Here is an 18,681-nt window from a genome sequence, read left to right on the forward strand (position 1 = left end):
AGCATCTGACACAGGTACCACAAGTCACATTTAAAATGCATTTTTGGTGTTTGTTGTGTGTTTAAAGAGCTAATTTTTAACTCCATTCAAGTCTGCGAATCATCCTGAATGAGTTTATCGCAGAGATACAAAGGTTTCTGCACATTCTCAATTCCCAAAAGGCCTTAAAACCACATCATTAATATTTAAAACAAGTTTAATATTTTTTCTTTAAGTCTCTTACAGATTCAAACAAAGATAAAAGCAAGCAGTGCACAAAGGGAAAATTTAGGCAGCAAACCCCTATGGCAAGAATCACAGCTTGTAAACAATGTAGCAGCAAAAAGTCCTTCAGATCCGGTTGTGATGATTGAGGTTGTTCTTCTGACAAAAGGCTTTGGGTTCAGAGAATCTTGGACCAAATGCATGTCTCCTTTGATTCCCATATGAAATCAAAAGACTTTCTTAGTATTTTACATTTCAACTGTAGTTAATCAGGTTATACTTATTCAATTTGATGTTTCAGAGCTTTAAATTCTCCAAAACAAAGGATGAAAAAGGCTTCGATGATTAAAAATGCATTAAAATGTTTTTCTAATCTTTATGTCTAAACATTTATGTCTCAGTTTTATTTTGTACAGTTGTTTTCCCAGACTTCTTAAAATGCTCAATAATGATTTTAATAGTTAATGCTGCTACATGTTGTCAAAGTTTCATTCATCTGAGGACGTATTTAGTAATGTACAGACAAGATTATTCATTTTGAAACCTTGTGAACTGCGTTAAACCTTAGAACATGACTGTAAATTATTGATTTATCCTTTAAGAAACAAATAAGCTTTTAAGTTTCGGTTTACTATCCGCACAGGTTTAGATTTGTATTGGATTGCTCTAAACCACATGTTCCTTGAGCAATTTGTACCTCAACTAAATGCATCCACAAACTTCTGGCATAATTTGGCTGATTTTATGACCATTTTTTGAATAAGTTGGTTCCCTGGGATGGAACCAGTGTTTAGGCATTGCTCATTAAATTTCAACAGGATTGAGGTTGTTACTCATAATGCCAATTCCAGAAGCTGAATTTGAAACAGCTTTACCTATTAACATTAGTTTTGATGTATGTTTGAGATCTTGGAGACATCAAACTTTCTCCAAGCTTTAACTGTCTCCCTATTTATTTAGGGTGAAATAATGTTATTGGCAGTTTGTACAATATTTTTAGGTTTAAGAGCCTCACACTGAGTAGTCCAAACCACCTTTTAGTCACTGTGGCCAAAAAGCCAAACCTTTGTATAATCTGACCATAAAACATTTCTCCAGAAGACATCTGGGGGGTTCATGTTGGCCACGGCATAGACTGAAGGCTGAATTTTAGTGAGAGCGTCACTCTTTTGGTTGGTCAACATGAAACTATACAACTAGTCTATTCCACTGTGGACAGTGATATAGACTACTAATACAGACTAGCTTAAACCTTTGGAGTTCCTGGGTTACTCCTAAGCATCCCAAATAATTTATTTCATCTGAGGAGGACAGTTTGAATCAGATGGTTGAAACGTTGATATATTTGTGTGCTTCAATTGGACAATGATACCAAACAGCCATGAGTACTTTTGGAATATAAATATGCATAAAGCCCATTACCGCTAAACTTCTGGAATGGTACTGACCTTAACCCTAATGAAAATGTATGGACCATGCCTAAAAGCCTGGTCTGTGGCAGAAAACAAACTAATTTAAAGGAACTCTACTGATTCTGATTAGAGGAATGGCCATAAATTCACCCAGAGTAATGCTTGTTGATTCCTGGTAAGACCTACTAATGGGTGTGTGTGAAGGAAATCAGATCTCTTGTTTCTTCTTATTGTTTGACAGTAAATCATACTAATTGGTTAGGCATGTTAGAATACACAAAATAATTTTCTAATTCAGTGTCTCATTATTCTGGCACTTAGCAAATGAGTATCATTTTGGTGATCCTGACCTAAAACACTAAATGATTAGTTTGATTTATGACTTGTTTTTGAAAACCTATTAATTTGTTGTATGAGCATTCCGTACGATGAAGTACCACCCAGTAGTGGTTCACGTACATTACCTATTCTAAATCAAACTATCACGTACATTACCTATTCTAAATCAAACTATCTCAAGATTTTTACCATTTGCCTTAGGTACTAGATTTTATAAAGGTGAAAAAAAAAATCTTACATATTTTTACCATTTAAACTATAGGGCTTCTCAAAAATCAGATTTGGAAGAGTTGGAACAAACAGTGAGAGAAGGCTTCTTCCATTTTCACAGGTCAGAGAAAGGTGTTGACAGCATAGATTTGTTTTTCCTTGGTTTGTGGAGGAGGTACAGCTTTTATTACCCTTCTTCATGTCTCAATCAATCAGGAATCCTCTAAAACTGTAACCTAAACTTCTATTATTTTTCTTTCCCTCAGGTGAAGAAATATTCTAATAACCAAGCAATCAAAAACACCTTTCCTTAAAAAATGCTTTTCCAACATTGGAGGAAACATCTGCTGTAGGGAAGTGTAAAAGGTTGGGTGCTAAAAGCTATTTCTTATCCCTAATGACACTACTAATGTGTTTGCCATTTATATAACAACTGCACTTGTAGGCACTGTCAAGCTACCATTAAATTCTGCCCTGATATTACTCTTTGTCCCTATGATTACCCTTTGCTTCCTCCTATTTGCTCCATATTCACCCTCCTGCCAATGCCAGAACTTTCTCTGCTTTGATACTTAATGTTCAAAAGTCTATCAGTTGTAAAAGCCATTAGCAGCTAATGGAAGACTCTGGTCCTGCTTTGGTACGGCGGGGCAAGGTGCCGCAGCATTTGCCACATCGATCGTGAGAGACTCAAGGAAGGGGAAGCTTGAAATTTAGAAAGAGGCTCTGAGTTCAGACATAATTAAATACACATTGATGTGCTGAATAGGAATGCTAAAGTTTGGAGGAATTGGTTTGAAAGGGGAATAGACAAGGAGAAACCAAAATAGAAAATTGTCTATAAAATCCTAAGAATAAGGAAAGAAAAGCGAGAGTGGAAAAGATTTTAGAGACAAAACAACCTAAACTGGTGGTGAGACAAATAACAGGTTAAGGCAGCACGGAATGAGAGAAAAGACTCCCTAAATCAAGAGGAAATGGTTTACAGCAGGAAGACTGACACAGGGTCATCAGAGGAGACAAAAGATGATGCCGTTGTAAGAACTCAGAGAAAAGAGTGTCTGCAAACTCCTCCTTGATTCCCATTTCATCCATTAGCACTGTTTTCAGTTCTGTCATATCAAATTTAAAATGTAATTATTGACAGTAATATTAAGGTATTTTCAAGTATTTTTATCCACCTCATTTTTTCTGCTACCAGACTGATTATGTTAGCAACTATGGGTATAATAGCAGTAAAAGCATTTGTTTCGATATGTAGCACTTTAGCTAAATTTCTTCCTTTTTGTCCATTATTTTAATCACAAACCTACAGAGCAGTCCTTTGAAGCTTGGACATGTTCAAACATGCCTACTTGTTGTGCTGTTTGCAGCTGCACCTTTAAACTGATTAACCTTAACCTGTGGATTCAGGTGAATAAACGCTGCTGAGAGCAGATCAGGTTTGATTTTAGGTGTCAGAAATAATGAGTAACGTAATTACATCCTTTTATGAACATTACATTACATGTTCTCAAATTCTCAACCATTTAAAATAGTCAAACACATAATTTAAAAGCATTGGAAGCACCAAATCAATACCAAAATAAATTCTATTTTCACCTCCATTCTTGTCTGTTGCCCTTCTTCCTCAATTTATCGAAAGATACAGGGACTGGGTGATGACAACATTATGCAGTTTAAAGTGTAATAGTTGATTTTCCCTTATCTTTTTCAGCTGGATTTGCTTGGCAAGAGACCGCTTGTTCAGGGCTCTGTTTACACAACTATGGTTGCACAAAACAATGCTTGTTTTCTCTGAAAACAGCACAATTTCAGAAAGGGTTCCAGAGTGTAACATTTTGAAAACATCCCAGTCTTCGTTTTCATGTAGACAGGGAAAACAGAATCTTCCTGTATGGGTATGCCCTGGCACATGCCCAGTATGACTGCAATCAGTAGAAATTAATGTGCAGGGGTACAGTATAACGGATGCCAACCAGTTTGAGACTCGCAGAAGAAAAAGACATCAACAATAACAATGGTGGATTGCAGAGCTTGTGCTGCTGAATCATTATTCTAAACATGAATTATTGTTTCAATAGCAACAGGTCTCCAACAAAGTGCTCATTTTCTACCCCATTTTTTAAGTAGGGAATGCCTGGACACGTGCATGTTGTTAAGTTTCAAAGAACCTACCGGCTGCTAGTGGTGTGGCAGGAGAAATACACCGTTTTTACGTTTCTACAAGTGTTGTGTGTTTGGAGATCATAGTTATAATGCTGTCATGTAGATGTGCTTTCAATGGACCGTGGTCGTGAAAACGGGGCCTAAATGTATAAATGCCAGAAGTTGCCAACAGAATTAACACTAAATGAACGTGTCACGTGATCTAGGAATGAGGTGGATAGGATACAGCATAACACCATGTGACTACATTACAATAACACTGTACTTAATCATATGTACTTGTTATGGCCCCTGGCCTCTTGAGGCTGGGCAGGCTCCTTTTCTTTTTTTTGTTATGCAGATTCAGCTGTGGGGGCACACCTTCCTGATTGGCTGCCTGGAGACTGCTGGAAGGCAGCCGCACCATTGGACCAGCAGAGAATTGCAAGCCAATCAGATGCTAATGAGGCCCACCTGCAACATATAAAATGCTCCAGTGAACATTCTCCCAGTGGGGCAGCTTGTAGGAAGAGGTTTTGTTCAGCTGTCCCCCACCTTTGGTGTTTTCAACTGCTTTGGGCAGTTTTGGAATATTTCTTGTCCTGTTTGTTCTGCTAAAAGGGTTTTGACTTTGTTGTAGTTTGCCTCTCAAGCTAGAAGCTCATGGTTGGGAGGCTTGGTACCTCCCTTTTGTGAATGTTCTTTTCTTTTTGGGTTCCTTGAACTTAATAGTCCTCAGGCTGTTAGTCCTCTGTGTTTTTTGTTTTTTTTGTGTTACCTGGGTAAAATTGTATTGTGGCTTTGTGAAACCCTGTTTTGTAATAAATCCTTTTACATTCCACTTGGCACCACTGGACATCATTATGTTACCGTCCCTGAACCCCTAGACCTGTGTGAGGGCCGTAACAGTACTATATGACAAAATATAGCACAGCACCATAATATTTAAAACATAAATAAGGTGGATTAATATCATACAGCGCAATATCTGTACAGCACAGAAGGATATGATGAAATCACATAATTATGATCAATATGAGATTTTTTGATACACTATATATTGTTACACAGAACACAATGCAGCATAACATAATATAACTCTAATGGTAAGATTATATGATATGATACAGTGCAATAGCAAATATATTTCAGACCAATACGATATAAAAAAAATAAACTCTGATTAAAATTAATGTGATGCGACTCAACATGGTGCTGTTACACAATCTCATATGATTCAATGATAAGTAACACTATTTGATTTGATTTTATCTGATGCAGTTTAATACGATCTGATTCAGCTCTATATGATTTTAAACAAGGAGACATGATACAGTTAAGTATGATATGATTTAAAAATTATCTGGTCCAACATTATACAACTCAATGTCGCATGATATTACACGATACAATGCCATACACTTTGATCTAATATATGATTCAATGTGAATTAATTGGATGCAATAGGAAACAATATGATACAATTTAATTTGATGTGACCTGATACATTATGATTCAGTTTAATAGGATTCATAACCATCAGCTTTGAAACAATCTGATTCAGTTGTCTGTTTACTAACTGGGCCCCAAGGTTGGTGCAAGCATACAAAAGATTTCTAGGTCACATCACCCTCTTGTTAATGAGCATCTAGAAGAACGGGTTTTAACAGGAACTTTAACAAGTTCTGGCAGAACCGGACGGTGGTCTCCCCAGCGCCCGCATCACAAATGTATCAGGAAATCGCTTACCTGTCCATCATTCCAACGCAATCTTGGAGTCTAGGCCCGATGCACCTGCAGGGCAGAGAAACCAGAAAGAACGTCTATTAAATCAGGGACATGTTATGAGCAGACCTCATGTTGTCTTTCTTCCACGTCAGTCAGTCGTCTCTGGGCAGGGGTGGGGGTGCAGGTGGAAAATGGAGGTACAGCTGACCACTTGTCAAGCTGACAGGAAAGAGGTGTTTGGGCTGGAGGGTACTGCTTTTGTCTTGTGTGAAATTTGAAAGAGTTTATGTTCTTAGAAAACCAGCCAGCATTCAGTTGTCAAAGAACTGTATAAGCACATCTGCACCACATAATACTGAGCAATTGAGAATGTAAATTTCTTTTAAAGCTTAATGTAGTTATTTTTGCTATTCAAAAACAAGGTGATATAATTCTCCTTTGTGCATTTCCTGAAAAGAAGGAATGAGGTTGAAAGATGCCGGGTGTGATGTTGTATTCTAGGTGCAGACACTGTGTCAGGTCAGTGTAGGCGGCATGGAGATTAATATGTTCTGGTGTGACACGGTTTTCTGCCGGGCCTTTGGGCAGGACACTCCTCTGACAGTGGCTTTATTTAGCTCCTTTTACACCATACTTTATTAAACAATAATAAATAATAATATAACCCGACACAACAGAGATAACATTCCACACAAAGCAAGACAGTATTTTTAGTTTTTAATAAACATCAAAATCTCCAAATCACTGTTTTTATATTACTGAGTAACTACAAAGGCAAAACAATATAAATCCACTCTCAGTGTTCCTCAGCTTCATGCTTTCAAGTAACCACATTTATTGCTTTCAGGTTTAAAGTTCATCGAAAAGCCGAATGGATGGATGAATAGATGGACAGAAATGAATGGATGGACAGAAATGGATGGATGGAGAGAAATGGATGGATGGACAGAAAGATGGAGGGATGGATAAAGGGGTGGAGGGATGAATGGACAGAAAGATGGATGGATGGATGGATGGATGGTAGGGTTGCACAATATTTATAATAATTATTGGTGATAATGATATGGCCTGAATACCAACAAATATTTAAAGTATTAGTGTGTTTCTGCTTTAGGTTCATAGCAAACATAGACCCAAGATAAAAGGTCATCTTTCCAGCTACTGAAAACTAATAGAAATATAAATTTCCATCTCAACCACAAGGTTTTATATAAAATGTTGCTTCAGTGGCAATAAAACAACTTAGCTGTATATTCTTATACACTTTAACACCTTAAAAAAAAGTGTACAATGAAAATCTTATTTTCTGTCTATCTGAACAACCTCTACCGCTGGAGACTAGTTCAGATAAAAGCTATTTCAGTGAAAGGTGATGGGAACAGCAGGTAAGCAGGAAGTGATTAGGGAGCATTCGCCACTGCTCATTAAATCAGGATCCGTGTGTTGGGGCTTTCGAGCAGCAGGGTAGACACAGAAGATTTCCTGAATTACTGTTAGAGAACACAAAACACAACAAATTGGCCAGAAAATGCGGAGAGCTGGCTTACTTTGAAATTAAGCTGGTGACAACTGAGACTCTGTCTGAGTTGCCTTGTTGTCAAATAAACAAGAGTACCAATGAGCTGATTAGCAACAAATACTTGTGTGTTGAAGTGAGGACTCTTCCTTCTTTACTGAAAGAGAAAGCCCATCAAATCTGACTTTCTCAAGAAACTAATAGGAACAATCTATTGACAGTTTTGTACATTTTGTACATGTATCCATATGGAAGAAGATAATTTCACAACCTACTTTAAGCATCAACATATAATGCCCTTTTTCCTGTTCACGTCAAGGATGATTTACCGTATTTTCCGCACTATAAGGCGCACCGGATTATAAGGCGCACCTTCAATGAATGGCCTATTTTAGAACTTTTTTCATATATAGGGCGCACCGGATTATAAGGCGCATAGAATAGAAGCTACTGCAGTCAAACGTTTGACTGGGGTTGCGTTATGCATCCACTAGATGGAGCTGTGCTAAAGAGAATGTCAACAAAACAGTCAGATAAGTCAGTCAGTCAAACTTTATTAATACACTACAAACCAGCGTTCTGATAACTCCATACACTCTCATGGTAAGGTCTCCTCTACATAGAATTCTATTGAATAGAGCCAACCGCACGTTAGGAATGCATTGGAGTCTATGAAGTTGAAGTTGAAATCAAACGTTAGTTAAAACGTGAAAGGGAACCTTTCCCTGATTCAGTAAACACGTAAAAGAAACCGTTTGATGCACTAAATCAAACGTTAGTACATTCACAATATAGTAGCGTTAACTGTTGAATTCTCTCGCTGCTGCTCTATTCCCATGTTCGACTGCGTAGCTGACAGCCTTGAGTTTGAACTCAGCATCGTAAGCGTGTCTCTTGAAAGGTGCAATTTTGGGGTCGTTATACACACACAAGTGGTGTTGGACTAGGAGTAAGCACAGTACAGGTGTTTACCGCTATTACTTCGGCGATGCCCCTGACTACGGTAGCCGTAATGCTGCAAGCGGTGTGGCTTTGTAGTTTACCAGTCGTACTGAAACATTTTGACAGAGCGCCGTGTACAACCAGTATGGATCAACCAATTAACCAATTGATCCATATATAAGGCGCTCTGGATTACAAGGCGCACTGTCATTTTTTGAGAAAATTAATGGTTTTTAAGTGCGCCTTATAGTGTGGAAAATACGGTACATTAAAAGTATTATGGAGGACCAATCCTGCCATAAGTAAGAATGCATACAGAAATAAAACAATGACTTAATAAACTAATTACTAGGCCAAAAGGTGGCTAGACAAATAAAATAGAGTGCTGTTCAACGCATCAGTTGGTCAGATATAAATATCCATTCATCCATTTTCTGTACCCGGTTCTTCCATACTGGTTTGCAGGGGAGCTGGTGCCTATATTGGACTGTGGGAGGAAGCCAGAGAGAACCCACATGTGCATGGGGAAAACCCGCAAACTCCATGCAAAAAGACCCCCGGCTGGGAGTCAAACCGAGTATCTTCTTAATGTAAGGCAACAGTGCTCAGATATAAATATATATTTCCACTTTAATCTTTAACTATTGTAATCTATCTCTTTGCTATTATGTTTCTTTTTTATTTAACCCCCTAATTTTTTATCAATTGTTTTTCTTGAACTTTGTATTTTTCCATTGTTTATTTAATACAGGGGAATTTTTGGCTGTTTAATTTTTCCCAGCCCATTTGATTCTGTCATGTTTATTACAATCCAAATACAAGTTTTTGCTTCCAACATATATTATTTTTCTAATTATTTTACTGTCCTTTCATTTCTTAAGCACTGATAAGCACTGATACATTTTCTACCACATTTCTTTCCTGATGTTTTCTTCCCACCTTTATTTGAGAAGAAATTGTGAAAACAATGAATCCCACGTTCAAAGTCCCAAGCACAATGGTCTTACGGCACAAGTGTGAGGATTAAAACCTCAAATTAAATTCAGTTGATGAATACTTTATTAATCCCAAAGGGAAATTAAATGCTGTTGAAGCTCATATTAGGTTTCTTCAAAGAGCCGTTGTAGATGCTGATGGCTGTGGGCAGGAAGGATCTCCTGTAGCGCTCTGTCTTACAGCACATCTGAAGAAGCCTCTGGCTGAAGACACTCTGTTGTTGTACAACACTCTCATGAAGAAGATGCTCAGGGTTCTCCGTAATGTTGTTCATGAAAAACATTCGCAAATGTTCTTAATTAAGAACATAAACCTTCATAATGATTTTCATGAAAAACATTAAACTAGAATGTTGCAACCTAAATGTAGCAAACATTTCTAATAGCAAAAAAATGAATGTTACCTTTGTACTAAAAATGGTATATTTACAAAAAAACAAGTAAGATACCAATTTTAACTTTAAGTAAAGTCACCAACAAAGTAGCACAGCATAGCACCAATATAGGGCATCTAAACTACCAAATTCTACAGATGTTCATTTAGCAAAACATTAACAAGGTCACCAAAGTCAGTTGTTAATTATTGTCGTTTAACACAATAGAAAAACACCTCTGGTCATGGATATTGCTAGAGCAGGCATAAAAAAAAATAAAGACGTGATACAATAAGACCGTCATATATAAAAATGTATACTACAAAGAATACAACTGTTCATGAAACTTTGGAAAATGGAAGGTGTTGGTGGCGTTTTCAATAAATAAACACAAGGCTGGTGAAATCATAGAAGGTCTACATTAAGAGAATTGGTAGTTAAATTTTATCTATCTAACCATCTATTCTGTAGACCATTAAGTGCGTTTTAAAACCACTCTGAAGAGTTTCTGAGTGGTTTTAATCTTTATTAATTTGGTGTAACCAGAAAAATTATTTTGTTGCTTCAGTTTTCATGCCACTTTCATCTAAAATATTGTTTATTTCTAAGAAAACAACAGATATGGAAATATTTAGCTTAACATAAATGCCTGGGTAGCTCCATGCAAACATCATCTAGTACCAAGTTAGCATACACACGCTAGCATAGCCTAGCAAGGTGCAAAAAGAAAATAGCCTCTTTAAAAATTAGTCTGACCTGGAGGTCGAGAAATTATTCTTTAATATGCCACTGGCGGTCTTAGTACTTGGCTTATTTGATTGTCTAACGGCTGTAGTAAGATGTTTAGCAAATTCTCACCGTTTCTTTGTATCTTTGTTTATTTGAAAAACAAGATGACGAAGGCTACACAATTTGATCAAGACAAGGAAAACAGTAAAAAGCAAATAAATTACAGGGCCACTCAAGATATTATTAGATTAATTTATTCTTGATATTGCAAGATTATAAAAACATCAACCTAGACTTCTTGGCATCTCCAAATCTTCAAATTCCATATTTGGAATGGAGTCAAATTTGAATCCATTCCAGTTTAAGGTATTGCACTTTTGGTGATATATGTTTTGGATTTTTAATTTTAAATTGGACAATGCAACATTAATAAACACACATTTTCATCTTTATTCCCAGGTAGGTTGATAGAAGATAAAGGTAAATATCTCGGGCCTTTGATATTGCTGGAACAATTTTTTTTATATCAACAAATAATATTAAATGGCAATTCCAAATTACCACATCATTGTTGAAATCTATCCATACTGAATCCAGAATATTAGACCATAATCTGAAAAACTTTTTCAGAATTTTGTCTGTGTACTATCCATAAAATACCTTGTGAATTTAAGAAAATAAGGATATAGACATGTGTGAGAGAGAATACTAGAGATTACTAACATTTATTAATCTCTGCACAAATGGAGGCTGTGAAACATGACCAAAAATTGCTTAAAAATATCCTAATTTTAAATTAAATTCCTACAATGTTTTACACCAAAATGTACATAATCAGCAGTTTTATAAACCATTAAATGTGGTTTCAAACCACACAGAACACTTCCTCTTTATTATTCTGGCACATATACTGGTTTGTCTTTGCAGTAAGAAATGAGTACTGTAGCTACAATAACACCTCATAATTAGGTAAGTCTAACCCTTCTGAACCTCCTGTGAATGCCGCTCTTGTTCCATTGTCCTGTCGTTGGATTTATCTACCACTAGCTGTCTGCTTATCACTTCCCCAGCTCATGACACACAACCCCCGGCTTCATATCTCCCATCCTCCTTCTGTTTGTCTGCAGCCTGTTCATTCACTAATTCTGTTAGTCCGTTTTGAACTCTTTAGGGTCAATGCACTGTGCCCTCGACCGGAAGCAGTTCCCTTTTTGAACATCTTAAAAGGTGGGGGCAACATTTTGGGGAGAACTGCAGTGTGAGGCAGGATTAGCAGATAAAAGAAATGAATCAACCTTTAGAGGTATGAAGCCGATCTTCATGTATCATCCTCTCTTACCCCTGGGTGCAGTTGGCGTGGCACGGATGACACTCGTTATTGGCCTTGGCGTATTTGAAGATGAAACTGTTGGCACCCTGCAACCCATCGGGGCATTTTTCCACGCAGTTTGGCCCATCTTTGAAGTAAAGACATTTCACACACTGGTCTGGGCCCTGGGAGTTTAGCAGAAGAAGAAACAGGCAGATGAGAAGAGTAACAAGAAGTAGCAGGAGGAGGAGGGAGTGGACAAGGGGTAAACAATGAGCATATAGGTGAAAGATGCATTAAAATGATTAGAGGGGGCAACCGAACAAAGAAAGACAAGCAGAGAAAAATGATACATAAAGAGGTAATGCAGAAAAATTACAGTTATAGAAAATAGAATGAGAGATGAGTGGAGAGAATAGAATTGAGCAGAATCAAATTCAAATCGTGTCAATTTTGCTCACTTCCTATCAGGGCTAATTGAGCCTGGCAGAACCCGCATGAATTCCATTTGGCGATTTATAATGTGCAGGGTAAAATTACCGTGAGTGTATTCTGCAGCAGCCCTGCTAAAATTGCCAAAATGCATGGAAAATCAGGTCATGTCAAAAGCACTGTGCGGTGAATGCGATGGAGGAGATGACAAACAGTAACTGAGCAGAAAGCTCAGCTGCAGCCACGTCATGAATAAGTAAGATGGGTAGTGAAGTGTGAGCAAGGATGAAAGTGAGAAAAAACTGACTGTACTCTTTGTGTGTTTATGGGTCTGAAGGAAAGAAAGAGTCAAATAAATTCTGCAGAGATAGCAGTGTTTGTATGTGTATCCTTGGGCCATTGTCTGGAAGAAGTTAGGGGAGTTCTGGCACCACGCTCTGCTGCTAATGACTACCAGAGTGACCTGATGGACAGCCTCTCCCAGTCTGACAAATCCAGGCACACGCCATCAATAAACATTATTCTCACATTGCATGTTTGTGTGCATGTGTGTGTGTGTGTGTTCGCGCGGGTGTGGATGCATACAGATGTCTTAATGTAATCTTATACGTGTGTATGTTTGAGCGGCTATGGATGATTGACTCTGGTGTTATTTACTACTCAGCTGTGACCAGCATCTCAAAGTCAGCAGCCTGTGTGCATCATTGAGAAGTTGCTCTCTTTCTCATCTCTTGTTCCTTTTCTCAAGGGGCAGCCAGAAAAGGTTAGGCAAACAATCAATTTATTTACCAAAAACAGCCATGCAGAACATTAGATTCAACTCCCCATGATGCGACATTGCAAAAATGAAACTGGATTTTGTATATATAAACATATAATATCCACATTTGGTTCCCTGTCCACAATATGTTGCATTGCTTCTTGTAGAAACTTTATGAACAGTTGAGAATAGAGGTGGAAACTGCGGAATATTCTTGTTGTCTGTGCAGGCCAGGCAGGGCAGTTTGGCACCCATATTTGTGCAATTAAAAGTAGCTTGAACTTAAATACATCAAGATACATTTTCCTAAGAAAATGTTATTAAGGTGACTATTTCCACAGTAAACATTCATTTGTTTAACATGGTTGCCATTAGTTAAATTGAATGGCAGTTAACTGAAAGTTAGCAAGTAGTTAATCAATGTCTCAATCTAGATGCCATTAGCGAAAACAGAGCCAACAGCTACGCTATAGCTCATTTTAGAAGTTGGGTCAAGTTAATGGTTACAAAACATTAACCAACGGTTTAATCTAGAAATCATCAGCTAATGGTTACCAAAGCTTAACCAATTAATTACTTTACCAAGCAGCTAACAATCAGTCAGTAGTTAACCACTGGCTCACTAAAATAGTCATAAGTTTATAGCCTACAAATAACAAAATATTCATCACTGCAAACCTTTTAAACATTTTAACATTTGCAGCAAAATGGTTGAGTAAAATATTTTAGATTTTCTTTTAAATAAAAACAAAAAAATTGTTTACTGTGAACTTGTAGATTTTTAGCAAAACATGCATTATTTTAATGTTACGAATAGAATAAAAGAGACCTGCAAATCATTATAGATCTAAAATTGCACCTTTTCCTTATGATTATTTAATTTTATCATATTATATTTAATGGGACATTTCATGGTACACCACTTGGTGTCTCGTGACCCCCCGAGGGATCCCGAACCCCACTTTGGAAACCCCTGTGCTAGAGGTTAGTCAACAATTAATAAATGCAAAAAGTAAGAGGAGAGAAATTTTCTATGTCTTGCTTACTTTAATAGTCTTGAGACAACACATAAAAGTGTGAGCAAAGTGTTAGTCCAAAACTAACAACGGCCTTTGTTATTGTCATGTCAGCATCAGCAATCAGTAGACATTTAAACTGGTAATAGTTTTACAATGTCCAACAGTTCTACACTTGAACCAATTGGAGCTACAGTATATAATCTAACAACTCTTAAGGTTTGTTTTGGAATTTTAAGAGTGTCTGATGGATTTGAATATAATTGATGTAAAAAAATGCAAATGATCCCGCTGCAACCTTGCATGGCCATATGTCCTTATGGTGTGGGCATTATAATGTGTTGTTTGAGTGCAAGTTTTTGAGAACACTTTAGGAACTATGATGTATTAACAGCAAATTCTCTATAAGTAACTTTATATGAAGGTTAGAACATATTTGTTGTTCTTGCTTGTGTTGAATGTGTTTGTTTGCTAGAGCTAAACAGGAGTGGTAGTTTATCATTTCTCCCATTACCTTCCATTCACCTTTGCAAGCAGCACCTATATCTACTCAAATCCAATGCACAAAACAGATAGGCTCTAACAAAATAAGTTAACTTCAGCACATTGAAGATATGAGACTATCTTTCACAGACAAATGAGGAGTCTATTTCTGCATTCCTCAAATGCGTTAGGAGAAACAACAAGTTTTGTTTGATTAGGAGGGTCTTACCGGGCCAAGACATGTTAGACTGTTTCCGTCCATCTTCTCACATTGGCTGTCGCACTCCAGACACACGGATCCATTGGCAAATTCACGTGCTTCCCTGATGGAAGACATGGGGATCAAAATAAAGATGCATGGATTATAGATTCTGAGTGTACTCAATGAATTATTGATCATGAGAATGCTCCAGTAAGATATATGAAGATTTTCACATAGGTTTAAGCCTAGCTTGTAGACTGGAGTGGATATATACTGGTCCTTCTCAAAATATTAGCATATTGTGATAAAGTTCATTATTTTCCATAATGTCATGATGAAAATTTAACATTCATATATTTTAGATTCATTGCACACTAACTGAAATATTTCAGGTCTTTTATTGTCTTAATACGGATGATTTTGGCATACAGCTCATGAAAACCCAAAATTCCTATCTCACAAAATTAGCATATCATTAAAAGGGTCTCTAAACGAGCTATGAACCTAATCATCTGAATCAACGAGTTAACTCTAAACACCTGCAAAAGATTCCTGGGGCCTTTAAAACTCCCAGCCTGGTTCATCACTCAAAACCCCAATCATGGGTAAGACTGCCGACCTGACTGCTGTCCAGAAGGCCACTATTGACACCCTCAAGCAAGAGGGTAAGACACAGAAAGAAATTTCTGAACGAATAGGCTGTTCCCAGAGTGCTGTATCAAGGCACCTCAGTGGGAAGTCTGTGGGAAGGAAAAAGTGTGGCAGAAAACGTTGCACAACGAGAAGAGGTGACCGGACCCTGAGGAAGATTGTGGAGAAGGGCCGATTCCAGACCTTGGGGGACCTGCGGAACCAGTGGACTGAGTCTGGAGTAGAAACATCCAGAGCCACTGTGCACAGGCGTGTGCAGGAAATGGGCTACAGGTGCCGCATTCCCCAGACCTGGGCTACAGAGAAGCAGCACTGGACTGTTGCTCAGTGGTCCAAAGTACTATTTTTGGATGAAAGCAAATTCTGCATGTCATTCGGAAATCAAGGTGCCACAGTCTGGAGGAAGACTGGGGAGAAGGAAATGCCAAAATGCCAGAAGTCCAGTGTCAAGTACCCACAGTCAGTGATGGTCTGGGGTGCCGTGTCAGCTGCTGGTGTTGGTCCACTGTGTTTTATCAAGGACAGGGTCAATGCAGCTAGCTATCAGGAGATTTTGGAGCACTTCATGCTTCCATCTGCTGAAAAGCTTTATGGAGATGAAGATTTCATTTTTCAGCACGACCTGGCACCTGCTCACAGTGCCAAAACCACTGGTAAATGGTTTACTGACCATGGTATCACTGTGCTCAATTGGCCTGCCAACTCTCCTGACCTGAACCCCATAGAGAATCTGTGGGATATTGTGAAGAGAACGTTGAGAGACTCAAGACCCAACACTCTGGATGAGCTAAAGGCCGCTATCGAAGCATCCTGGGCCTCCATAAGACCTCAGCAGTGCCACAGGCTGATTGCCACGCCGCATTGAAGCAGTCATTTCTGCCAAAGGATTCCCGACCAAGTATTGAGTGCATAACTGTACATGATTATTTGAAAGTTGATGTTTTTTGTATTAAAAACACTTTTCTTTTATTGGTCGGATGAAATATGCTAATTTTGTGAGATAGGAATTTTGGGTTTTCATGAGCTGTATGCCACAATCATCCGTATTAAGACAATAAAAGACCTGAAATATTTCAGTTAGTGTGCAATGAATCTAAAATATATGAATATTAAATTTTCATCATGACATTATGGAAAATAATGAACTTTATCACAATATGCTAATATTTTGAGAAGGACCTGTAGACTGGCACTGACTTGTCTTTCTCAGACATTTCTTCTGGCAACAATTTGGTCAGCCTGGATGCTTAATTTAACCAACATGCATGAAGACCAGACTGATTAATAAAAAAACTGCTTTTTACAGTCATGTTTAACATAATAGGAATAATAGACAAAGAAATATGCTTTGGAGAGAGTAAAAGGGAATCAACAATGCGAGTGTATTAGAACAAGATAACGAGGTTTGAAAAAGTAGAGAAGTAAAAAGGAAACCAAAACACATTTGCTTTTTTATTCAGCTATGAAAGGATGGTTACTTTCTGCAGATTGTAGCAGATCTTCCTGACCCTTTGTTCAGCCAGTTATAGCAATAAAGTTGGTTTTGTTTTTTCACTTAGACATCTAAAGGAGAAGACGGTAAACAATAGAGCTCAATATTGGGTACATGCACTGCAATTACAGAGGCAAGAGCTCTGTATTGCCTGAGGCCAGTGTTCAACCCTTCAGTGTGTCTACGGCCATTTTTGTGAGTGTGTACAGGCATCAAATCTATATATTTCGGTCTATTTTTCTCGTGGCCTGAATCAGCGAATTATCATCCTGTTTGAAGTGAGGCATCTCTGGTGGATGGAGGACGCCTGCTGTCAATAGCAACCACTGCAGATAAAAAACGCTTTTTACATCAGAGGGATCGATCACCTGACGCGGAGGACAGACACCCTAGGAGGAGAATTTACCCAGGTCCAAGCAGACCCTCTTTCACAAGTGATGGGATAATGAGAACAATGCTATGTGTCAGTGCAATTTGTATTTATTAGCTTGACGTTTTGGGGGTAGAAATAAAGACTCAACAGATTCTATCTCACGAGCAGGTTTTATGCAATTCGACACTGAGAACCTCACATCTCCTGCAGGCATTTGGGTTTTTTGCATTTTCATGTGGTGAGTATAAGATGAAAATCTTTTTGACTAAATTCCTCTAAAAGCTACAAAAAAGAAAAGAGACATTCTGACATCTCATAGCTGGATCATATGAAAAGATGAAAAAAATGAAGATAAAATCCCAGTGTTCATTTCTGCTGAGCTTTTATGTCAGATTTTCTTTACTTTCAGTCATCCTCACTGGCTCATTTTAATTGGGGCCGTTTGTTTCAAATATTCAAAGATATAACATTTACAGATAGTCCTATTTCTAAAAATGTTTACAAAGGAATCAAAGGAGACTGTCAGTGCATTTCTTTTTTGTCTTTCTTTTCCTTATTCCAAAATAAATTACTTTGTCCCTAAGAAACTCTTTCCAGGGGATTCATTTGAAAGAAGCCCAGGCAGTGGACAGATATCTTTTTTTTTTTGTTGTTGTTGGCTGAATGAGGAAAAAATACATGGAGGAGAATGGGTGATAGACAAAGACTACTGTGGTGGTACTCTCCAGGGTCATTTTCATTCCGTCAAAGCCGTTCTTCCTGATTGGCCCTCTTCATGGCTGAAAGTGCGCGCCAAGGCCCCATCGGGGGATGACCTGATGGGGGATTATCCCTGCTTTAGCAGGAATTTAAGCAGGACTTTGGCCCCAAGCATTCAGACCTCAAAACATCCAGCGAGCCAAAGCATGGTCAACCCAGCAGAGCAACCTTTTTAATTAACCACTTTCAGCGCCTCCCTTTACCCAGTTCCTCCCTCCTTCTCTAGCCCCAGCGGACACCATCTCAAGTCTTTTTCTTTTCCCCTCTTGCACGCCTTTGCTCTCTCTTTGTTTTATTCAACAGACTTATAAACTAAAGGGAATTAGTGCCTTTGCTCATTAAGAATGGATACACAGAACAAGAGTGAGCTGAGAAATCTTAAGATTTAAAATCACCAACCTGAAAAAAATTTTAATGAGCTAGCGCTCAATTCTTTAGAGATAAAGACTTCTACAGTCTCAGAACAAAGTAAGATATTATACCAATCTGAAGTGAACTCAGTATAACCTGAAACACACTCACTAAATCCACGAAAATGATTTAGAAAGATAGCAAAATTTAGATGAAAACTGGCAACATAGACAAAAAACCAACAAGATGGTGAAAA

At 37.9% G+C, this 18,681-nt stretch overlaps 1 protein-coding gene across 1 annotated transcript in view; it reads right to left on the reverse strand.

Annotated features, from left to right (window-relative positions):
* Positions 1-18,681, reverse strand: part of LOC124861969 (receptor tyrosine-protein kinase erbB-4-like) — a 393,671-nt gene that overhangs the window by 63,851 nt on the left and 311,139 nt on the right. The window contains exons 14-16 of the mRNA XM_047355966.1: positions 14,827-14,920; positions 11,937-12,091; positions 6,063-6,107 (exon numbers count right to left, since the gene is read on the reverse strand). Coding sequence (XP_047211922.1) covers positions 6,063-6,107; positions 11,937-12,091; positions 14,827-14,920 — 294 coding nt within the window. The remainder of the gene's footprint in view (positions 1-6,062; positions 6,108-11,936; positions 12,092-14,826; positions 14,921-18,681) is intronic.

This window comes from Girardinichthys multiradiatus, chromosome 24 (assembly GCF_021462225.1).
Source record: "Girardinichthys multiradiatus isolate DD_20200921_A chromosome 24, DD_fGirMul_XY1, whole genome shotgun sequence".
NCBI lineage: Eukaryota > Metazoa > Chordata > Actinopteri > Cyprinodontiformes > Goodeidae > Girardinichthys > Girardinichthys multiradiatus.